The following is a 25,320-nucleotide window of genomic DNA, read 5'->3' on the forward strand; positions in this document are numbered from 1 at the left end:
AAGAAGTAGGTTCAGTATCTCTTCACCAGGATGCTTGACCCTTCTTCCTCCTGGGGGAACCACAGAGCACATTGCCAAGATGCAGGCTGGAGTGCGGTCCCATATGCAACCCATACTGATGTGGTCCATCTGAAATCATGCAAGACTCAGTTTCACCTCCAGAAACCGCAGCGCACCTGCTCTCCCATGCAGCTCTTCTGGACTGCCAAATTTGAGAAGCTTTGAGTGTCCTGAACACTAGAGAACACACATAGGGGTCTTTAGGTGGGCTAAGAATAGTCTCAAAGCATGAAAGACTAGGACTTCAATACAATGACCCACAATGGTCAAGTAGGCCCTCACCAGGTGATGGTACACTAAATGGGGGTGGATGGTCTGAGGCCATTAAGGTGGTTACTCAGTAACTACTTTAGGTGGTGTATATTCACAAGGAAATATTATTTAGCCATATAAAGAATGAAATCTTGTCACTTGAAGCAAAATAGATGGAATTGGAGGACATTATGTTAAACATGTTATTCAAAGAAAGCAAGCACTGCATGTTATTTCTGAGATGAGGGAAGCTAAACAATGTAGAGAGTGATTCCTTGAGACCAGAGAGTGGGGAGGGGAGACAATGGTTATCAAGACACAGTTAGAAGGAACAAGTTCTGGTATTCCTTAGCACAGTGAGTAGCTTTAGTTCACAATAAAGTATTTTATGAAGAATTGGAAGACAGGAGCTTGAAGGAAGGCTCTGACCATAAAGAAATGATAGGATGAACATGATCTCACCTTGCTAGCTAATCAGAGAACTGCTGGGCTGTTCTGTCTCACTTTTGTACCTCCTGCTTATGCATCATATAAAAGCCCTAGATCACCAAAGATCAGGGCCTGATATTTTGGGAATGATTCCAATCAGTGTCCATCGATGTAAAATAAACCTGCCTCCCATTCCTGGGTGTTGTTTTGGTCTTTCTGTTTGCAGTAGCAACTTCATCAATAAAACTGAGGATGACAATACCTCCCTGAGAGTTTTGTGGAGATTAGATGGGAAGGGCATTATTGTGATGATGGAGAAAATTTGAATATACAGTGCATATTCCAATTACTGTATCTACATTAAACCCCTAGAGAATGAAGATGTCAGTGGCACTGTGGCAAGCAGAACTCTGTTTTACACTAAGTGCTGTGGTATTTGGGGGTGAAATTTCATATGTCTGCAACCTTCTCTTCAATGGTTTGGCAAAGAGGTGCATGCACACATGGACGCATGCGTGCCCATGCACACACAAGCGCATAGAGAGATGGTACAGATGTGGCAAAACACTGACCATCGGTGAGTGTAGGTGAAAGGATAGTAAGGGTGCTTATCCACTCAGCTTCCAACTTTCCAAAGGCTGGATATTGTTTCAAAATAAACAATTGATGCATGTGACACCTGACAACTCTTAGCTATCAAACTGGAATTGCTCTAAGGAAACAACACTTCATTTTCATAGGCTCAGTATCTAAACACTGTCTGGTTTTATAGCTTGTGTTCATCCAGTTTTACTTTTAAAGTAAAAGAAGAATAAAATTTTTCTCTTCTTGTTTCTTTCAACTACCTACTTCTTCATTACTTCAATTTGAAATTTGCCTTCATGTTTATGTTAAAAGTGTAAGATGTGCCAATTGTTATTAAAGTATTTTGTGTGTGTGTGTGTGTGTGTGTGTGTGTGTGTCTGTGTGTGTTTAACTATTCCATTCCACCTCCTACCACATCTAAAATCAAATTGGAAGGGGTAAGTTTGTCAGGAAAAACATAGGACACCTAGCTAAAGTTGAATGTTAGATAAATAGTAAATTACTTATTTAGTAAAGATATGTCCCAAATATTTCACAGAGGCCACATTTTGATGGGAAGACTTGTACTAAAATTTCTAAATTATTTACCTGAAATTCAAGTTCAACCAGGGATCCTGTATCTATATTTGTTAAATATGACAACTCTAGGAAAAGCTCTCCATTTCCCTAGTATGTAGGGCTGACCTTGCCCACCAGCATGATTTAACCAAAAGAAAATGTTTAGAGTTCTTCTATGTTTTACACCAGTGTCAATATTCTCTTACCGTTTTTCTTAATTATAACACATTTGAAGGATTGCTTTTTATTTATGATAAAACCTATAGATAGAATATACATACAGATCACATAAAATACATGAGGATGATAATCCACCCTAATACAGTGTTGGATAGGTAGTGTGATTAGCAATTACACATTTATTGCATACAGTATTGTAACATCAGTGGATCTCTTCTCAAAGCATTTGCGTATGAAGAGTACATTTGGGCAGTTAGTGATAGAGTGAACACATTACAAATGCTATTTATAAAGCTACAACCGCAAAAAGTTCAACCTAATTCCATCTCCTGGGTTGGTGTTCTGCTTGATAAATGCTCCTGACTGACAACAACCATTTAGAAAGAGCAGGGAAAAGCAACAAGAGCCCATTAGAGGCAGAAGCAATTACAGAAACTCGCTTAGGAGCAGCCCCACCATTCCCGCCTTCACATGCACGCTGCATATACTGCACCTTCCTGAGTTGCTCTTGGAAACTGGTAGCCAGAGGCAAGCTGGCATGGTGACTCCAGCCTAGGCTGGCCGTCACTGACGGTAGTAGTAATCTTGACCTTCATAGCCATCGTAGCCGCGCCCTTTGTAGTAGCTGTACTCGTCTTCGTAGGCTCGGTAATTGTCCCCACGAGGGCCCCCATTGTCACTGTCGTAGACTTCATACCCAGGGTCGTATTCGCTGCCACCTGTTTGCTCATACTCACCCCCGTACTCAGCTGTGGTGGTCTTCTCATGGGGTGGGGGGGTGGCCCGCGGGGGGGTGGTCCTGTAGACCTCGAGAGCTGGGGTTGTGGGTTCAAACCCACCATCTGGAAAGGGTGTTGTCTTTGAGCTGGCAGTGCTCTGCCCTGCAGCCAAGGTCGTTCCAGCCGTGGTGGCTTCTGTGCCACTTTCTTCCTCCCCTTCCTCTCCGTTGTCTGCCCCACTGCTGCCGTTACCGTTCTCCACCTCTGTGCTGTTGGTGCTGGTGCCATTCACAGCTTGTTCGTTTCCATCGACTTCTGCTTCGTTTTCCTCGTTTTCGTTCTCTTCTTCCTCTTCCTCCTCTTCATCACTTTCCTCTTTTTTAGTAGCCTTGTTTTCCATATCCCCAGCCTGGAAGGAAAGGTTCGAAGGAATCTAAATTTAAGTGTAAAACATTTTCTCAACTTAAGGCCATTCTGCGTCCAGCGCAGTACTTTGTGCTCACAGCCTTGTTCTGGTGTCACTGAGAGGCGGCCACGCTAACTTACCGAAGGGTTGGTGAGCGCTCTGACACACGAGTACCTTGGCAGTGTGCTTTGATGGGGGGAGATGTGCCTGATAAACTTTTCTCGGGTGGAGCTACCTGCTCTAACTTTGCTTCTCACCTTCTCTGTGCTGAAATTCCCTCCCCTGAGATACAGTGGTCCCTGTAGGATCTTTTTGTCCATTTTTCTTTGCCTGTCCTTGATCTTCTGTTAGTGTATAAAAAGTCAGTGCGATGACACGGGAAGAGAACTACCTGGGAGCTCTTTCCTTATTCGTGTGTAGGGAAATGATGCCTGTTCTTGCTTTTTCAACAAGTTAATGAAGATAGTATCAAATACCATGTGTGTAGTGTTGGGATAACTTTGGACTTCCATAAAGAAAAGAAAACTGGCTTCACCTTTTGGGGGGACTATTACCTTCTTTGGAAGCTGGATTGCAGCTAACCCTATGTACTCTGTCCCAGCAGTGACTTCTTCTCCATAGCTAGGTGTTGCGGTAGAAAGTGTGGTATTCTCAGCCTCAGAGTCTTCGTCTTCATTCCCATTAGAATCCTCGTTGTTTTCTTCCTCATTGGAAGCCTCCTGGGGAAAACATCCACAGCAAGAAAACTTACTGTAGTTAGAAGGCAGCTCTGGATTTATTGGAGCTGTGAATCACTCTTTGGAAAATCTTTGTATCCTTCAGCAGCTCACTGTTCTGCCTCTGCTATTGCCATTTGCACGTCTCAATTCTAAGAACTCAAAGTTATCTACTTCTATTTGCCACAAGAAAGTGTGTCTTAGATTTTTTTTTTGCTTTTTATTTGACCAGTTCAAAAGTATTTGTGGTTTCAAACACCTGGCACATGTCACTCTATCTGTAGGAAATAGAAAATAAATAGTCTAAGAAATTCTTAGTAGTGTATTCTATTATTGTGAGAAGACTTTTTAAAAAGTTGATACTCTTCAATGAATATTCACTATGTTTGTGAACATTATATTAATTTGTCTTAATTCCATGTTCTTAGGGAGTTGTTTAATTGAACTAATTTCCAAATGTAGCTCATAGCCAATATGAAAAGCCAAGAGTTTGTATATGTAGATCTTACTAGCTTTCACTGAATATTGGAAACTAGATTCATTGTAAATGATTTTAGGAGAATGTAGTGTTAAGATAACTTTAAGATTTCAAGCAAGCAAACAAATAAGAACCCAGATTTAGCTTGTCTTATTGACACAGAATGACCAAAGCACAATACACTTGTTTCGTTAACTTTGTAAATTTTTCAGTTTCAGTGAGCAGCCTTGCTATTACAAGAGCTACCCGCTAGCTATGTCCAAGCTAATTGTATCCAGTTCCCACAGATACCCTTAGGTCTGCCTAGGTTTTCATTTTTGGTCTTTACTTCAACAGACTAAACCTTTGAGTGGTACAAGGAGATGTTATTGGCTTGCCTGGAAAGAGTGCTAAGCATGTAGTAGCTGGGTCCTGTACTCTTATTTCACAGGCAAGAAAGTTTGAGGTCTACTGGGAGAAATAACTTGTGTGTAGTCAGTTAGCTGACTGAAAGAAACAAGTGTTGATTAGAATGTGGAGCAACAGGAACCCTCGCACACTGACAGTGGGAATTTACATCATTCTATCTGTTTGGAAAGCTGTTTCCTTGTATCTACTAAGGCTGAATGTATGTACTTCTGTTGACTCAGAAATTTAACTTTTTGGTAAATGGCCTCCATAAGGGAACACAGATACTCACCAGGAGTTCTGCAATGTTCATAGGAACACTCTTTGTAATAGCCCTAACTTGGAAACCACCTAAATGGTCATCAAGAGAAAAATGATACATTTTAATGTATTCACACATGAAATCCTGATAATAAGACAGAATGATTAAAAATGACAGAACAATACAGAGGATTTCTGGAGTTGAGAGAAGAAAGAACGCATAAAAGAGCCCATGTTATATCATCCTACATACATAATACTCCAAAACCTGTTAGAGGTCAAAATAGTGGTTATCTTTGGTGTGGATCAGTTAATGAGTAGCATGGAGCAGAGGACATGTGCTGCATTTGTACACAAATGCTGGTTTCACTTGTGTGTTTAGTTTCTGAAATTTCAATAAGCTACATACCAGTGATGATTTCCTTGTTTGCTTCAACATTTTAAAAGTGAGGTTGAAACAGTTTAGGAGTAGACAAAAAAAATGTATGCCAAAGTATCTTCCTTGTGTGAACACAATTCCAGGGGACTCTGTACTTAGCCTAAATTGTCTCTGAAATTTTCAGGAAGAAATGAGAAAGAATGCATTTCCAAAATCTCTTCAGGGTGGAAGATTCCCAGTTTTTTATTTCTTCACATTTGCATTATTATTATTTTTAATGAATGATCACCAGAGCATTTGCTCCTCTGAAGTTTCAAAATAAAGCCACCAAATATTTATAGGGTACTATATGTGTAAAAATTTATGTTAGTGTGAGGAGATACAAAAGTGGGTGTAGCTCTATTCTTTACCCAAACACAAGTCTAATCTCTTATCTCTTGGATCATGAGGCATTTAGATAGGATCAGAGAGAGGTTGGCAAAGTTTTACATGTGCATGATTTCATTAAAGTCCCAAGAGACACAATCTTCCTCCATCCTCATCCACTACCATAAATGAAGAACCAGGGTCAGAAGATATGCAGTCTAATCAGGACACATAGTTGTAAAGGTGACTTACAGTCACTGTAGAGCAAATATCTATAGTTAGATGGATAATTCTAGCTTAGCTTTTATGTAAGATCGCTATGTGCAACTTCAGGGAGAATTTTGTGGGATTTAGTAAGTGACATTTTTCGTGGTACTGGCATGACATTCTTGTAAAGTCTTTCTTTAAGCTATTAGTGTGATTATGGTGTGGGAAATGGTACTTTAAAAAACCCCAAACTAATAATTTGTCACCTTTCATGTTTCCACTGCCTTTTTGTTTGCAAGGTAGCGGACCCTTATATGTACTTGCTTTTTTACTGTCATTGTCTATTCATGAGTACTACCCAATACCTGAATTTAGAAGGTTTCAAACCAGTGCATAGCTATAATTGACTATCCAGGAAAATGCATCCTAATTAGTATGTTCCCTTAGGCAAGAGTGCTAGTTATAAATAAGATAACACAGTTTCCAAGATATGCAGATTAATTTTAGCCATGGACTGCACTAATTTGCAAAACTATTTAGAAAGATGTGTATAGATCCTGAATATTTTCATTTCCATAAAATATAAATTTTGTTATTAGACAAAATATTCATGAAATTCCCATTTTAAAAACAACCTAATTCTGGTAATTATGAAAGGCAGATCAATCACAGTCACTCTCTAGAGAATATAAGTAGGCTTTTTTAGACTACCTGCTTAAGAAACTGACTTTCTAAAGTTTAGTCCTTAAAACAAATCTTGTGTTGAGTTTGGGATTATTGTTTGCTTGTCATCTACCACCATATTCACTCAGATTTTCATCGTCCATCTAAACATAAATACTTCATGCTGCTTTTCAGCAGATTTTATACTTCTTTCACTTAAAATGGAGACATTTTTGCTTTTGTGTACCACTTATAGGCAACTTTAAACCCAAACTGCATGGTGTTTTAGACAGGTTATTTTAGTTGATTTTGGTTTAAATAACATCCCGCTTGTTCAAAATAGTAGACTGTGGGCAGTTGGTGAAGCAGCAGCAGCTATTTGCTAAGCCCAGATTACAGTAGACTACTTTCCTGTTTGTTTTTGAGCTGCCTGGTTTATTTTGTGAAAAGGCTGAAAATTTCTTACCTCTTCTTCCTCTTCTTCTTCTGAACTATCACCATTTCCATTTTCTTCAGAAGAGTCACTACTGCCCTAAAAAATTATATATATATATATATATGATATGAATTATATATGTGTGTACATATATAGTCAACATCAACTAAAACTTCTTGCTGTTTGAAATAAGGTAAAACAAAAATACTTATTGACACTGACTAATATCATCAGTTTAAATGATTTATTTACTTAGAACAGGTCTCATGCTAATGTGAGAAATGTGTTTGGCATGTATGAAATGAGGGGTATTCTATTTTCAACCCCACAGTATTGACAAGGTATTGAGACATGTTGTATTTAAAAACTAGAATAAAGAATCATGGGATTTGTTGAATATGAAAGAATGAAGTAACATCAGGCCCAGTGTTTTAATTTCATAGAGAAGGAATCAGAAGCTCAAACTGTGATTTTTCCCAACCAGTTCAAGGCAGATCTTGGAAAAAAACATAGATTGCATTGCTTTATTTCCTTTCTAAAACATAAATGAAATGATCATTCAGCTTATTACCAAATACAAGTTGTTACTAGATGATTCATTTAAATAAATGAGCTCAGGGTGAATTTAAATCATAATGTTATTTAACCAAAAATAAAGTTGCTGGGCTAGGGATTTAGCTCAGCAGCACAGCGCCTGCCTGGCAAGTGCAAGGTCATGAGTTCGATCCCCAGTACCGGAAAACAAAACAAAACAAAAATAAAGTTGCACCTGTAATATCTTTCTATCTAATTAAAACTTTTAAAAAATGATTAATTTATATATATGAGGTAAGTGTATATGAGAGAAATGTACTCATTCAGGAGATTCACAAAATAGTATCCCTTTAAAAAGTTAGTATGAAATGAGAAAAAAGTAAACCAAGGAATCTGTATGTGAAAGTGTTATTATAAGTTAATGAGGTTTACATTATTTTCAATGCTGGGATCCAACCCAGAGACTTGTGAAAGCCAGGCAAGTGCTATTCACCCCTGAGCCACATTCCCAGCCCAAGCTTTACTATGTTTTTAAAAAGCAGTATAAATCTAAATATCTGTTGTCAACCTTCAAGACAGTAGAGGAGATTATCTTTCCACCAAAGACAATCCAAGCCAAATCTGCAATTTTCCTATCTTTTCTGCAACCACTGCTAAGCGTACCAGGCATTAAATGAATACCCAGCTCCAGATTCTTTCATTTCCCGCCCGGCACATTCTAGCTTTGGTTCTCATAGCTCAGCCATGAATCCCCTGTGGCGAGAACATGGCTGCAGGAGGCTTCTAAGCACTGCGTTAAGAATCAGATGGGAGAAGCACTCGGGTCCTCCTTCAGCTAGGCTTTCCCTGCCAGCTCTCATCCACCCAGGGAAACGGAACGCTTGTCCCTCAGCCAAGAATAACCTCAGGTGGAAAGAGAATAACTAGGCCTCCCTCCCCCGCCATGACCTTAACCATCGTGCCTTCATAGTCCAGAGCAGGCGTGAAGCACATTATTGTAGATGAACTGTTTCTACTTGCTAGTTAAATTTAATATAGAGGGCGGAGTATTTACACACTCACTGCTGTTTTTCTCAGTGAGAGTGCTCTAGCCATTCTACATGCCCGTTCCCTTCTGGCTTCTCTCTGTAGCTCAACCACACCACTCTTCAGTCTGGGACACTGACTTAAATGCTGTGCACAGTGGCTTGAAACATTGGCATTTTCCCCTTTCCTCCCATCCTTTCATGTACGCCCTATGCCAATGTGTCACTTGATGACAAATCTGCTACGGGTTCCTCCTAGCAGATAGGTAAGCTATAGGAGGCAAAACCCATATGACATATTTCCAGGAGGCTGGTATCTCAGAAATGGTTGTATATACACAGGTTTGTCTGAATAAGACATGAATTTCAAAGCCAGTACCGCTTAATGCATTTGAGGTTGACAATTTTGGACACTGTCTAATTTAATATATTTAAGGGTCATCAAACTTTGTAAAGTAGGAAAATAGGTCATAAATACTAGGTTGACAGTTGGATCAGGAGACATGTTTTTTATTTTAAACAAATTATCTTACAAATTGTATATTAATTGGAATAGACCTACTACACATAATTTGTGAAAATTTTGTATATTAAGGTTTAAGAATTTTGGATCTGTCAGTAATGAAAATTTAACCTCTCCCAACATCGTTTTACTATAGACATTTTAGTTGGACCATACATACATCATACATATCCATAAAAATATCTAGGTGAGAACGCATATATCTATCAGATATTTCAGAAAAATTGAGGAGCTAGTCAGAAACTTGAATTTACTATCATTTTTCTTTAGTTTAAGAAAGGGAACAAAGTTCCAAATAAGCAGTTTATTTCTGGGCCTGAGGTGAACCAAGCAATGGAAGACAATTCTGAAAACCCACAACTCTTGTATCATTTATACTCATATTTCTGTGGCCACACAAACTCCCGTAATTATGATGGTGCTAGAAATACTTTAAAATGGCCTTTTTCCTACCATTGTGTTCGTGGGGTCAGCCTGTCACATGGTGAGACGCAAGGCCAAGCCACTGCGCTGACGCAGCAATTTGAGCGTCTCAGCTGCTTTAGGGTCCCAGGAGTCCTGGGTCCAAGGGTGCATAACTAGTGCTTGGAATCTGAACTGTACAGTGATAAAAATAGTGGTGTCTGGTTTGTTGTATACCACACCCTCCAGTTTTCCAAAGTCCTCTTCACAGGTAACCGAGCAAAAATGGAAACTCTTATTTTTAGGATTTTATTTTCCTTTTTGTTTACAAATTTTAGGAATGTCTTGGTTTTCTCAGAAGCTGTTTAGTGCCCTTTGTGAGTTTCTCTTTCCTCTGCACTGCTTGAGCCGTATGTCTGTTACAATTCCCCTGCAATGTGTGACATGCAGCTCTCATCATCTCTACAGGCTAAAGGGTTAGAAAATTGTAGTAATTACCCTCACCAAGGAGCCTCTTAAAGGTCGCTGCTGTTTACGAAGTCAATTTTTCCCCTTCCCAATTAGAAAACTCGGAATTGTCAGATGAGTCAGCTATGTGACACTACTAGCTCAGCTGCTACGTGACAATGAACTTCTTGCGGGTCTGTGAGTGACTGAGAAATAGTCCTCTTCTGTCAGTAAGTTAGCTAAAACCCTGAACTCGGTGTGCCGAGGTGCTCAGCTTAATTACGTCAGTCTGGATTGGGCCTAAATGATTTGTGTGTACATAGCTCTGTTTAAAAAAAAAAAAACAAATTCAGAAATTAACTGTATTATGTGAAAACCAGCTTTCTCTAGTGAGCAGTCTTTCTGGGTGAATCCATTGGGAGTTGAATTCAAGTGCTCTGATGTTAAATTTGATCACTTGAGGTTATAATAGGTGAAAAGGAAAATTAATTTTCATACTCACCTGAACTGCAAATCGTTTTAGAGGAGGGTAAAAGTAGCCATGCTTGTAAAGATAATATTGTGGCCTGTACTTAAAGACCTGCACAGACAAAGTGAATGTTATATTCATTTTTGAGGCTCAATAAATCCAAAGCAAATCTACGCCAAGGAAGAATGCTATGGTCAATTACCCCATTTTCTTCAGAATCTTCTAACTTGACTCTTCTATGCAAATTTTTCATCTGTTTAAAAGAGAATGTAATTATTATCTATACTCTCTTTTACATCAAAATGCTACATTGGAAAAATAAGTATCAGGTTTTAATAAAGAACTTACTGAAAATGCACAGGCCATCCCCAAGATGCTGAGCAAAATTAAAGCAATCTTCATTTTGGTGATGATTTCTGAAATTAATGAAGTGGTAAGATTAATAAATATTAAAATTGAGGTCCTGGTTTTTTGCTCATCCCCAAAGATGATATTTAATTTGTCACTTCTGTCTGAATAACATTTGGGCTGATTAAAACCCAGTTTCTCGGCTGGAGCTGTAGTACAATGGTAGAGCGCTTGCCTAGCGTGTGTGAAGCCCTACATTCACTTTCCAGAACAAAATCAAAGCAAACAACACACACAGGTACATACATACATGCACATGCAAGCATTCACACATGTGCATGAGCACACACACAAAGCACATGCACACACACACACACACACAAACCAAAAAACCCCACCAAAACCCATTTTCTGCTTTTGTTTTCAAATTGTTCTTTCCTTTTGACTTATAGAAGGCTGACTTTACCCATCTGAGTTCTGCTGAGTTTTGTATTTGCTTTTAGCCTGTTCAGCTGTGATTTGTCATTGAAAGGCTGTTTCCTCACTACAAGGAGCTTAGAAGATTTATAGTGCTCACACTAGGTGAGGAGCATCTTAGTATCACTGACCTGGGCAAGTCACCTATGTGGACTGAACTGTGGAAGTAGGTAGGTGTCCTGTTTGCTTATAATTAAAAACTAGCAAAACCTGAATACAGTATGTTTAAGTGATTGCTTTTGTGCAATGACCTCCAAGCAGTTTCCAACTTCTGTGCATAGGTTTTACAATGAAAGTTCAATTGTGAAATAGGAGGTAGGACTGTTTTTCTATGAATATATTGGAATACTGTGAGTGGGTGTGTGCGCGCTCATGTGTGTACATGAGCTCGTGTATCCTCCCATGTATGTGCGGGGGCAGGGCATGACATGTGAAGTACTATTCTCATGGCTTATAACTCTCAATAGCTGTGTCTCAGGATGTTTTGATGAGAAAAGTTCTGCAGAGTCTCATACGATGAATCAGAGATTCTCTGGGGTGCCAACCATTGATGGAGCCTGCAATCCCATGGCACAACTGATGCGACTCTCAAAGTAGAAATAGTTTCTAACCTCCCTGGGCCTTGCAGTCACATACAGACCCTCCTTTCCTCAAAGGTTCCTCATTAGTATGAGGACGCAGTGAAATACTTCTCTATTTTAATTTTATTATAAATAAATAAATTTTAAAATTAATTTTATTAATTAAAAATTCTATTATCTAGTGGTTGAACAAACTTAGCGGAAGACCTACTAGCATCTGCTCACTTGCATTTAGATACAAATAACTGATAGCGCTGTCTCATACCTAATGACAGTTTGGCAATATTTTGCTAGCAATGGGTAATGATGGTGACAATTTCTCCATAAACACACTTCTTTTGGTTTATAATTAAAAACTAGGCAAAACCTGAATACAGTATGATTAAATGATTGCTTTTGTGCAATGACCTCCAAGCAGTTTCCAGCTTCTGTGCATAGGTTTTACAACAAAGGTTCATTTGTGAAATAGGAGGTAGGACTGTTTTTCTATGAATATCTTGGAATACACTGTGTGTGTGTGTGTGCGTGCGTGCACATGTGTGTGTGTATACATGAGCTCTCACATAAAAGCACTCCATAAACACAGAAAGGCAGTATCTAAAATGTGCAAAGCCTGTGCCATATATTGTACACTGCAGCTAGATTGGGGATTTTTGTCCTCATCACTCAAGATCCACTGCATCCATACTGAGTATCTGACCCTCATGAACATACAGAGAAGGGGGAGGGGCCGGCTCCTACGTCACACCCCATTTTTGTGGCAGGGGGGGCCTTTTGATTCTGATGCTGCACACTTCCCCACAGTCCGCTCGGTCCACCTGTTAAAGAAGCTTGCATGGCTATGGTGGTGCTTTGAGTAATGCTTTGATCATTGCGGCCCCCATGGCCGAGTCCAACAGCAAACACAAAGATTATCGCTATGCAGCCCGTGAAAACACCTGGGATATTTAAAATATTTGATAAAAGTAAAATCTTAAATACATAGAACTCTGGAAAGAGCTAATGATTACAGAAATTTCTCATAAAAGTCATAAAATAGCCGGATGAAAACATGGCAGGGGTAATATTTTTAAAAGAACCAAATGGAGCAATTGCTTGCCCCATAAATCTCGTTTTATTTAGTTTATGATTCATGAAAAAGTAAGCACATCTGTAGTGATGTGCTACTACTAACTCAGGCATTCTTGAAGGACGATTTTTGAGAATCTGATTACACTTTTTTATTGAGAAGAACATGATAAGCTACCAAAATAACTTATTTATTCAGTACTATATATTTTCCATAATGATTTTTGAGCTATAGGATATTAATACTATGAAATATTATGTATAATACCTTACATATATCTGAAGCACAGACTCGGTATAATTTCTAGAGAGATCTGAGTATACCCAGGCAAATTTACAAACGCAAAATGATATTTCAGCCAGTTTATGTTGAATGCATCACAGTGACAAAACAAACAACACTCTATCATGAACAGAAATAGAAAGCAAGAAGTATCATTTTCCAGTTCATGATCCTAATATTAAGAGCTTATTTGCATACTTAGGTTAACAATCTAAGCCTGTTGGAAAGAATCTAAAGTCAGAGGGACTAGTTTAAGGCTAAGCGAACAGTAAATAACATAGCTATTCGACACATTACAGTGAGACTCACATTTAAATAAAAATTCAAAGCCAGGACAGAGATGAGAGTGTGGAGTGCCTGAGCCTAAGGGCTGAAGCCGTCAGGAGGAGTCTTACCCTGTGGCAGTCCTGGAGCAAGCAGACAGGCTGACCAGTGAGAGACACAGATTGAGTGCTTCCCCAGCCCTCTCCCTCATTCACTTGCTCTTGCTTGCTATAAATCTCTCCTTGCCTTTCAGCAGCCAATCACTGTCGTGACCAAGGTGATGTCAGAATGTGGGTTCTCACCAGAATACCCCCAAACTCCAACACTTTTTCAAGACACAAGCTCAGTTGAATAAACATGAAACGTAGTTCCAGTGCCAAGATGTTTGCATTGTGGAATTTAATTGAAGGTTTAGAGGAAGATGAATAGTTTGAATTCCAAATATATATAATAATATACTGGATTTGAATTAAAATAAATAGCACAGATTTAACCATTTAAAAATTTCATAGTTACACAAGTTTTCACGATGTTGAAAGAGAAGAAAACTTACTAGCATCAGACACAGCCCTGTAGTGGTGAAAGAAGAAAAAAAGAAACTAAATAATAAAGGAATGGAGTTCAACAATACGTATTTTAATATCAGTTATTTTGTTTTTATTGCCGAAATATGCTTCAATGACTCACAAGTTAAAATTGCCATAATTAATCAGACTTTATGAAATATATTTGCTAAAACATCACGTTGACTTAAAATTTTTTCAAGGATTCAGCTACTGAGAGGCAGATTTAATTAATGGAAAATAAATGTTTTTTAGATCTTTCATTTATGTAGCCCCTTCCTGATATGCAAATTAGGTCACTTCATTTATTTTGGGGGGTTTCTGTATAGCTTTTTCTGTTCATTTCCATATATAATTTTTTCTATGAGCATAGAAAAATCACTAAAGCTGGCAGTAGTAATCCATTGTTATTGAAATTATTCATGAAAACCAAGTTCTAATAAGTGGATTGGTAGATGAAAGTATTAATTTTTTAATTTTCAAAGGGAAATCTAGCTAGTATATACTTTGCATATTTATTGTCCTTTTTTGTTCTCGTTCTTTTTTTTTTTTTTTTTTTCTCTTTTTGAGACAGGGTCTTGCTATGCAGTTCAAGCTGACCTTGAGCTCACTTTTCAGCCCAGGCTGGCCTTAAACACACAGTGATCCTCCTGCTTCAGCCTCCTGAGTGCTAGGATTGCAGGTGTATGACACCACACCTGGCTCTTTCTTGTTCTTAAAGGTCTATTTCAATTTATTTTTCCTCTGACTATAAGGTCTATTTCACAACAGCTAGAGCAATGGAACTTAATAAATATCATTGTGTGCCAATCATCTGTAAGAGTATTTGGATGACTTCTCCAAAGAAAGGCGTTTCATCAAAGTTGCTTAAAAATGTAGTCATAAAATATACATTGGGTAGCCTCTTTCAATTCATTTTAACCCCATAAATTTAGTTCAATTTACTGATCCTAGAATTACAGAGGAGACTGTGTTATAGGATAGCATAAGAAGAAACAAGAAGGAAAAACACATTAAAAGAAAAACTTGGTCCTTGTCTTTAAGACTTTCATGGTTTTGTAGGGGAAAAAATATATACAGATGTAGGGCACAACAACTAAAATATCTATAGGTTCAGAAGTGCTGTGGAATACAAAGGTTCAACCGTGACAAAAAAGCAACAGCACATGATCTTTAGAGAGATTAGAAATTGTCTAGGTTATCAAGAGGAAAGAGATTGTCCAGAAGGAAGAAGAAGCAGTTTTACGAATGGACTAAAAGGATATGAACATGTATGAAACCATATACACTGGCATCTTATATGGGGGCTCACATGCTTGTTCATTTGCTCTATTCCACTTGTTACACACACACACACACACATACAGAGAAAGAAAGAGAAAAAAAATCTGAGATTATTCCCATTATACAGATGAGATAAGTGAGGCATAGTAATGGTAACTATGTCCAGGACTGCACAGCTAATAAATGGACTAATCAAAAAATCAAAGTCAAGTCTAATTCTAGCACTCACTCTCACTGCCTATCTTTGCTGGCACACACAGAACACTTCAACAATTCAGTAAACTGGGATGTAGAGAGCAGAGGTAGTGGCAAATGAGATGATGGAGAGACCTGCAGGTCCCCTAAGGACCAGGGACCCCATCATAGAAATTGGGAAAACCTAAAGGTTGAAGCAGAAAATCACATTCAGATTTGCAGTTTGGAAAAATCATCCGACGATAACGCAGAGCTGAGTGAGGAAAGCGACCGTTATGGAGGAAGAGAACTTGACAAAGCTATCTTAGCGGATTAAGAAAGCCGTAATAAATTCTGAACTCAGGCAATAGTAGGGGGCTCAGAGAGGAGGCAACATGAGAAAGATAGTATCAAAACTCCATGTATATATACAAGATAGCTAAGATAATTGTACTACTAATTTCTAGTCATTGAAAGGAGCAGTTAGTGTTTATATTATTTGATCAATTTTGCATGCCTGTGTTGTGTAATCTGAGCAACTACTATGCAGATAACAATATGCAACATATTAACCATTGTTAATTTCCTATCATCTTGTTTTGAAATTCTGTATCATTTTTATTGTTTTTTTTCCCCCCTCTCTTTAAAATAAAATTTTAAAAAGTAGTACTGGATTTCAACCCGGATCACCTTGTGAATGTTGGGATCACATTTCATACCATGTTTCGTAGAGTACCCACTCAACTACAGTCATTTGGCAAGCATGTGTTGACATGACGTAATGCTATAATGAAAGGGCCAGAGGCTGAGGATCAAAAGACGGAGTTTTATTCTAGATTTTCCCACTAACTTAATTCTCTTAGCTTCTTTGAGGTCTCACTGTAACTAATGTTTTAGCCACTGAGGATGTTTACATCAAAATAAAACTTTAAAAAGACCAATATTGTGTGTCTCCCTCACCCGTACAGCCTGCTGGCCAAGTCATTGAACTTGGGTGATCAGATCTCTATATCTACCAGGCTAAAGGAAAGACAGGTATAGAAGAATATATAAAATCATTCTGCTGGGATGTAACCAGCAAAATCAGAATGGAAGAAACTTTACTAGATACGTTACCTGATTTCTTCTATAAAGTAGTAGAAATAATAGAATGGAAAGGGAAACTATACATTTAAGTAAACTTCAGAGACATGCATAAAGACAGAACAGCAACTGGAGAAATATCACCTTTTAAGGTGTGATGATATTTTAAAAAATGAATTCTCTTTGCTTAGAGATGAAATAGTTATCTGTGTTAGGGACAATAATAAAACAGTTTAATCGTAAATTGATAATAGCTGATTCCTGCTATTTGTTGAGCTACTTAATCAGGATGTATAGTACTTTTCTCTACTTTGGTATAAGGATGTGATTAAGCTATGTGATCTCTACAGACTTTTCAATCTCTAATATTCTGTGATTCTCTATTTCTAATACCTTATCAAGCCTCAGATACTTCCCAGTGGTCCTCTAGATACTAAATTGATTTGATCCAGGTTTTTCCTTGGTGTATTCTTTCTGAAGAGTACTGCTACAGAGGAACAAAATCTAAGATCCTAACTTTCCTTTTTTCTGTAATTGGGGTCGTCACAACAACACTATTTATTACAATGCTCGTTATCTCACTACTCTCCTTCACTTAAGCCCTTCGTTACAAATCGATTCTCTTTGATAATGTACGAGCATACATACACGTCAGAGCTCTACAGTGACAAGCTCCCCCGTGAGATGGGTCATTTATGTAGAAACGTCTTCCTCACCATGATGCGTCTTATTTTTAACCTGTAGCGTGTCGTTGGCACCATTCCTGTTTCTTTGCAGTTCAACTTCCTCCCTTCTTTCTTTTTGCTCTTGTGTTTGGTGAAGTCTTCATTACTACTTTCCAGGATATTGCAGTGATGATCTAATCCTGAACACTTGGCTTATCTCCCCTCCCAATTTATTCTATGAAAGAATTTGGAATCAAATATCAGGGTGAAGTCTTGGTGGTTTTCAAGCTTTTACTATGGTAAGAACACTTAGCATGAGATGTACCTTCTTAAGTCTCCCCAGATACTGTTCACTAGAAGTGCACTGGTACACAGCAGGTCTCTGGCACGTACTCATTTTGTATGGCTGACACGTTGTGTCTCTTTATTGGTAACCTTCTATTTCTCCCTCCTCCTGGCCCGACATGACCACCATTCTACTCTGATTCTGAGTGTAACTATTTATTAAATCTTCTGTCAGTGCACGAAGTATTTATTTTTCTGTAACTGGCTTGTTTCATTTAGCATAATGTCCTCCTGCTTTGTCTGTATTTCTCATATTGCGGAATTGCCTTTTTATTAAAGGCAGAATGATACTCCCTTGTATATGTGTATCACATTTTCTTCACCCATTCACTAGTAGGTGAACATTTAGTTTATTTCCACATGTGACTACTGTGAATGGTGCTGTGAAGAGTGCTGTTATCTCCTGAAGATACTGGTTTCAGTTCCTTTGGATAAATACCCAGACATAGGATGGCTGGATCTATTAATCCTAAGTAGGACTGTAGTCCTGTTTTTTTGCAGAAAATTCATACTATTTTCCATAATGACAGCAACAGTTTACTGTACTACCAACATGGCAAAGGACTCCAATTTCTTTCTTTTTTTTTTTTTTTTTTTTTGGTTTTTCTCCGGTACCGGGAACCGAACTCACGACCTTGCGCTTACCAGGCAGGCACTTTGCCGCTGAGCTAAATCCCCAGCCCCAGGACTCCAATTTCTGCACATCCTCGCCAACACTTGTTTGCCTTGGTTTGTTTTCTAGCAGCTGTAAGGTGCTATCTTGTTGTCATTTCGATTTGCATTTTCCTGATAATTAGTGACAGTGACACTGAGCATCTTTTCATGTATTTGTTAGCTATTTTTATGTCCTATGGACAACTATCTACTTGCGCCTTTAGCCCTTTTCTTAATTGAATTGTTAGTTTGTTTGTTTTGGGTTTTTTGCTATTAATTTAAAAGAATTCCTTCAATATTTTGGAAAATAACTCCTTATAGGATATATGATTTGCAACTATTTTGTCCCATTTCTTAAGTTGTCTTCTTGATAGCTTTTGACTTTGGACCAAATGTTCTAGATCTAAGAATCTTTACCTTCTACCTCCATTTCGAATCTCATTTATTCCTTTTTCCCTGCCAGAATAGCTTTCAAGATGCCCCGCATAAGATTTAGGAGTATCTACAGCTTAAAAGATTCCTAAATACTTTTAAACATTTTTCATGTCATGTTTTGCAGCTCTTGTTTGAAAGCTTGAATGTTCTGGAATAAATGTTGAATATTTCCCTTTCATCATGAAAATGCTAAAATCTCAACAGTGCCAGCATTTTGTTTATTTTTAAAGATTCTACTGTTTCCCTCACAATTTCCATGTCCAGCTCATTCTCTCTAAAACCAAAAAGTAGTGTCTAGTTCATTCTCTCTGAAACCGAAAAGTAGGTCAGTACTGAGCACCCACCTGACCTTTGCGGTACTGTTCAGAGTTCCTTTGCCACCTTCCTGCTTGTGCTTTAAGATGCCATCCCTTGGCTCTTTCTTAGGCACTCTGAGCCTTCACACCCCTCCAGCCCTCTGCTTTCCTGTGTGCATTCTGCTTTTCACTGAGGCTTACCCGTCCAACCTTTGCCTGGTTTTATCATCAATAAGTTTTTGAATCTAGGACTTTATATAGTCAAACAGTGACCGCTGTTCATTAAACTTTTGGGAGCCTGAGAGGTGGGGAATACAAATGACAAAATTGACAATGCATTCAAAGCTCTGGCCCCTCTTTCCTGCAAGACTTCCTGTTCATGTGAAGGGCAGGGAATGCTTTCTGTAACCCTACCCAGTTTCCCAGTAGAACACTCATACATCCCGTATACCAGAAATAACAGATACCGAACTTGAACCTGACAGAAAGTCTTATGGAAGACCATCATGTTCTCTTACTACTATATTGTCCCCTTGTGTGGTAGTGGCGGTGGTGAATATGTGTGTTCATGTCATCTGTTTTTTATTGTAATGTTATGAAGGCAGGGACTGCCTTTATTTAAACTGCTTTATGTGGCGTCAGGGAAACCACATCTATGGCTATTTACATGAGACTAGAAGTTCTAGAAGTTGACCTCAGGTTAACATTAGCGAGATGTATCAGTTGGCTTTCGCTCTTTAGATAAAGTTGAAGGTTATCATGCAATCTATTTGCAAATGGAAGATTCAAGGGCAGAGTGCTGGCATGCTGTTTTCCTTGATTTGGTTCCTGTCTTCAAGGGAAGCCTCCTGAATTTGTTTCTTGCCTTCCAACTCTTCATTATTTGAGATGAAGTATGAGTGAATGAAGGTGAACTCTGGTTGGATCTATTTATGGCTTTTCTAGGTACATTTCTCTCTATACCTTATCAGCAGTTTCTCTCTATTGGCTTTCACTGCCATTTAATTCTCAAGGGCCTTCCATAAAGGAAGAACAAAAGCCCTCTCTTACCCATACACAGTCCTACCCCGCTACTCATAGACTTCCTCTTCACAGCCAGCTTTCTTGAGAGCTGCCAACATCTGATATCTCGATTTCTTCCCATCTACTCCCATGGAAGCCTACTGCAGAATGCGCTTCTCCTCCCTAGACCTTGGAAGCAGGACAAACACATCAGTAGTGAATTTTTTTTGTTAACCGATGAGCCCTGGGTTGTAAACTGGCATGGGCCCTTTTCGCATGGTTTCCACTATTTCCTGCTTTCTCCAGATTTCTGCCTTTCTTCCACAGCATGGAGCTGTGCACACAGCACTCCCTCCTCCCTCCCTCCCTGTCTGCTGTTCTCAGCTCTTCCCTGTGGCTCTTCCTTCAGCTGTTTTTTAGACGTTTGCATTTGCAGTTTTCTGTGTCTGTCCGTATCTTCTTTCCATTCTTGTCTCTCTGATGATTCCTCTCATTCCCCTGGCTTCAGTTACATATCCGTTTTTATGTGCAGATTTCCCCCATTTCTGTCAGGGTCGTGTATTAAACTTATAGTGGAAATCCCCAGGTCAAAGTTGTGACATTATATTACATTACCAGCTGCCTGTCCCCTGTAGTCTTTGTCCTGTTGCTCAAGTTAGACATCTAGATGTCACCTTTATCATCACGTCCTAGACTTTATACCCCCATCTCCATGTATGGCTGTCAACTCTACACTCCTAAAGTCTTCCTTCTATCCACTCCATGACCCCTGGCTTCTAACCAGAGGCACCACAACCTCATCTGGACTAATATCAGAGTCTCGTTACTGTCCTCCCTCCAACCTGTTTGTCACACTGGTTTGCCCAAAATAACTTTCCAAAATGCCACAAAAACGTTTTAAATTTCTGCTTAAACTGTCCATGGCTCTAGTACTCTTACGATAAAATCTGAACCTCTGAAGAGTAGCATGGAAGGCCCTTCATGATCCAGTTCCCATCCAGCCCACCAGCCTCGTGGCTTGCATGATTCTCCTTCACACATTTCATTTCCTGAGCCCCATGTATTTCATTCTGCATCTTTGCTTGTGCTGCTTTGTGTGTCTAAGCCGTCCCTAAGTCCTATCCTACAGAAAGCCTGCCCTGATTCCCACCCCAACTGCAGCTGGGCTGTGTATCTCTTCTATGTATTTCCATGGCAGAATAGTACTTTTAGTACTATTCTAATAGTACTTCTCTTCTAGGACTGGTTGTGAACCTTTCATGGCTTCCAGACAGATTATGGGGTAGGAAGAAGCCTTATTTACTGTTCTATCTCCAGCCACCCAGTTAGTCAGTATCCTGACTAACATTAGTGGATGAAGGACCATCTGTCACAGGACTTCTCGGTCTTTTTTAGGATTATCATTCTGCTAAGTCTCCCTAGTTCTGGAAGGTGAAACTCTGAAACCAAAGTAGCTGCCAACCAGAAGGTGGGGGGATGTTTCCTTTCTGATTTGCAAATGACTGGTTTTTATTGTATCTTCACAGCTGAACATGCTATGAGGTCAAATCTCTCACATACTGTTGAACTCTTTTATACTAAACAATTTAATAGAGCAAGCCGACACTTTAGAATATTTTGGGTTGTTAGAATCATTAATCTTAATCATTTTGGCTGGGAAATTAAATCCCATGGAATCAGACTTTGTTGGACAGGGCTGAAGCTTGGAGGATAATATCTAGGATTTCTTTTCTACCACTAAGAATCAGGGTTTATTTTCCCCCCACTGGTGCAATATTGTTCTCTTTGAGATTACATGGTCTGTTAGTGTTGCTTTTTGATCTAAGAGACTGAATAAGAAATTTTAACTCATCACTTACTGTAGAAGCTCAGAACTATCTGCATTTTTGCTTTGCATGCTCAACTGTAGTCTGAAAACGCTAAATGGAAAATTTTAGATTTTCTAAAACAATTCATAAGTATTAAATTGTACATTCTTTGGAGTGGTGTGACGGCATCTCGTGCTCCTTACCCTCAGGACACAAATTACTCCTTTTCAGAGCCTCTGTACAGTGTGCGCTACCTATGCACTAGTCACTAAGTAGTGTCTCTCTTGCCAGATCAGTCGTCACAGAGAGGCAGTGCTGGTGTTCAAGTAACTCTGTGTAATAGCCTAACACAGGTCACAGGCTGCCCCTTGAGCCTCTCCTCACCCGATCACATGGCACTGGGTCACTGCCCATGGCCACAGGAAGAAGAGTAAAGGAAGGCCTAGTACCACAAGGGTACTAGCTTGAGACAGGGAGAGAAACCGTATCCACATAACTTTTATTATAGTATGTTATTACAATTGTTCTATGTTATTAGTAGTTATGATTGTTAATGTCTTATTGAGCTTAATTTATAAATTAAACTTCATTATATGTATGTAAATATATATGTAAATACATAAATATATGTATGTAAAATATGTATGTAAATATGTATGTATGTAAATATGTATGTATTTACATATTTATGTAAATACATATTTATCTCTCATAAATATGTAAAATATGAATCTCATATTTTAACCTTATCCAAGTCTCCTCTGTACAGGTATAATGTTAGTAATCACCACTGGATGTATTTCATGAAAATGTTTATGGCCAGAGAAATTGAACATTTATTTTTCATTTGAAAGGTTTAACTTTAAAAAAAGTTTTAACTTTTTGTACCTCTCTTACCTTCCAGATTTTTCTTCAGGGGTGTCTTCATCAGTTCAGGCTGCTACAAAAGAATGTCCTAAATGGACTGGCTCAAACAAGTCTGTATTTCTCCCAGTTCTGGAAAGTGGAAGCCTGATATCAAAGTAGCTGCCAATCAGAAAGTTTGTGGGTGTTTTCTTTCTTATTTGCAGATGACTGGTTTTTATTGTATCTTCACATCTGAACATGCTATGAGGTCAAATCTCTCACATATTGTTGAATTCTTTTATACTCATCAACCTAATAATGTAAGCCAACTCTTTAAAATATTTTGGATTGTTAAAATGATTAATCTTAAGCATTGAAAGATGGAAAAATGTATATTCTCGAAATTTTCTTCATTCCAGTTAACCAAGGAACTTTTTTTTTTGAAACAGAGTCTCCCTATGTGGTTCAGGCTGGCCTTGAACTCATTATGTAGCTCAGGATGGCCTCAAACTCCCAGCAATCCTCCTGCCTCAGCCTCCTGAGTGCTGGGATTACAGGTGTGCACTACCACCCTTGGAACCCAAGGAACTTCTGTAGTAATTTTCTTACTGAAGAAAAATTGAGACTTCCATTTATTCAGTGACATAGGACTGGTAATAAAGAGAAATTTATTGGTATACCTAGACATTCCAGCTTCTAGAAATATTAAGGATTCTTTTCCACTCTCTACCAGCCACAGTTAAGGAAAACAAGCAACTAAAAATACTTTTCTACATAGGGACATACTGAAGGGTGATTCTGATCTACTCTTTATGTTATAATTTTCTTTACAGTACAGTGAGATTTCCTTATATGTAATTTCCTTACATTTACAGTGAGAAATTATCAAAGGGAAAATTTCATGGAATTATTTGATTATTGGCTGTTTTGTGACTCATCTGAATATTTCATAAGTACTCACTTTGTTTTGTTAAAATGACTAATGTTTTATCACATCAGCGCATTTTTTGGTGAAGAACTGAAAAATCCATTCTCAGAAATCATCATTTCAGGGATTCCACAATCGATAAATATAGCGTTTTAGTTACCGGCTGGGTTATATTTTTGGTGTTCCTTAGATTTCCCACTGCCTCGGACCTTCTGCAATGATCCACAATAATAATAGTTTGTGATTCCACAACAAACAAATCACTGCCAGTCTTTACTTATGGTCTTGTAATTTCATACTGCATGGCTCATTCTATTGCATCAACCAGAAAGGTTGCAACAGTCCTTGGGTGTTTGAAGCCAGCTGGTCACTTGGTGGACATTATTGGGAGCTCCGTGGTGTTTTCTGCTTGAGTGTATTCAATGTAGATTCTAAGGGATACCACTCATCTAGTGCATTCCAGATAATCTTTTCTCCTTTGGAAGAATAAATTTCTATGAGTGTCTCATTTTCTTGCAGGTGATTTTTTTTTTTTTTTCCTTCCATGGCTTTCATTCAGACCATCTGCTATAAAAATTGCTAGTTTTAGGAAAATGTTTTTGCCATTTTCTAGTTACTTCTCTGCTTTCCTGTATTTAGATAACCGTCTTGCCATCGCGGTACTCCGCACATAGAAAGAACTTGTTAAATATTTGGCGACCCACTGAATAACCGATCCTTTGTTATAGCGTCTGACCCTGGTGGCCAAGGATGAGGCCTTCCTACCACCTCAGAGTCTGAGCAAGGGGATAAGCGCTGTCCTTCTCTTATTCTTAGGTGTCAGTTTAAACATTAAGATATCAGTTATTTAGATCAAAATTTCTAAACACTGGAAAAATACAGTCTTGGAGACATTGTGAAGGCCAAGATGGTTCTCTACCCTTCTGGATGTTCAAGGCATTGACATGCTCAGAGGCAGAGGGTGAACTGACATTCTCTTCTCAACTTTTAGGATGTAAGAAAATTTTGAACTGTTTATAATAAAGTTAGATGAAATAAAGTGATGACGAGTTAAATGACTGGTCAGGCATAAAAACAGCAGAAATAAAAGAAATCATTTTAAGCAAGAAATTTAACAGTCCTGGGCAGTATTAACTTTTGTCACTATGAACACCATTGCCATCAAAAATATCAAAATACCTCTTTTCACCTGATACCTGGAAAAGTCTCCTTTTCAGAAGAGGAATCTCTAAATCTGAAAAATGCGTGTTTTACTTTTAGATACAAATATTGTAAAATCTAGAAATAGCAAGCAGTTGATAGATGTAAAAATTTCATTTCAAAATTTCAATAGCCAAAATAGACCAATTCAATATTCCACAGTAAAGAGAAAATAGCAGACAAAATTATGCAGTGGTAAGTGAAGAACCCATTAAAATGTTAGGATTTTAACCTAATACTACAAAGTTAGAAAGCATGCGGAACTCCTCATTTTCCTTTAAATCTGATGAGTTGGCATCAGCAGATCATGTCTTCCCTTGGTCTTGGTGGCTTTACCTCTAGGGTGGGGGTCAAGGGATTTGCGTTCAATTTCAGGCTGATTCAAAACCAGAGCCAAGTCCTCCTTGTAATTATGCTTTCCTGTAATAGCTCAAAAGCTGCTGTTCAAGTTCATACGTTATTAAGGTAAGCGCAGAGTGTTTGCTTCTCTTGGTGCTACTGTGTCAAACAGAGAGAAGCCGCAACCCAGGAGAG

The 25,320-nt window shown here is 38.5% G+C and overlaps 1 protein-coding gene across 2 annotated transcripts; it reads right to left on the reverse strand.

The window, feature by feature from the left end:
* Positions 1-2,112: 2,112 nt before the first annotated feature.
* Positions 2,113-13,743, reverse strand: Ibsp (integrin-binding sialoprotein). Of its 2 annotated transcripts, none has more exons than XM_005401333.2 (7): positions 13,635-13,743; positions 10,831-10,898; positions 10,685-10,735; positions 10,516-10,593; positions 7,113-7,178; positions 3,744-3,908; positions 2,113-3,192 (listed from the first exon to the last, which is right to left on the reverse strand). In XM_005401333.2, exons 2-7 carry the CDS (start codon positions 10,882-10,884, stop codon positions 2,629-2,631), a joined length of 978 nt encoding a protein of 325 aa, XP_005401390.1. In that variant the 5' UTR covers positions 10,885-10,898; positions 13,635-13,743; the 3' UTR covers positions 2,113-2,628. The 2 variants fall into 2 exon arrangements, with proteins under 2 accessions (XP_005401390.1, XP_013358247.1); XM_013502793.1 differs by having other exon boundaries at positions 13,549-13,638.
* Between the last annotated feature and the right edge of the window lie 11,577 nt (positions 13,744-25,320).

Source organism: Chinchilla lanigera, unplaced genomic scaffold, assembly GCF_000276665.1.
Source record: "Chinchilla lanigera isolate Chin_1 unplaced genomic scaffold, ChiLan1.0 scaffold00073, whole genome shotgun sequence".
Lineage (NCBI taxonomy): Eukaryota > Metazoa > Chordata > Mammalia > Rodentia > Chinchillidae > Chinchilla > Chinchilla lanigera.

What these genes read in the sequence shown, in the direction of transcription:
- Ibsp (XM_005401333.2), bottom strand. Translation starts at nt 10,884, where the DNA reads ATGAAGATTGCTTTAATTTTGCTCAGCATCTTGGGGATGGCCTGTGCA. An exon ending in GGATGGCCTGTGCATTTTCA is followed by an intron (nt 10,736 to 10,830) that starts GTAAGTTCTTTA and finishes TCTTTTAAACAG; the next exon opens with ATGAAAAATTTGCATAGAAG. An exon ending in AAGAAGAAGAGGAAGAAGAG is followed by an intron (nt 3,909 to 7,112) that starts GTAAGAAATTTT and finishes TGTTTTCCCCAG; the next exon opens with GAGGCTTCCAATGAGGAAGA.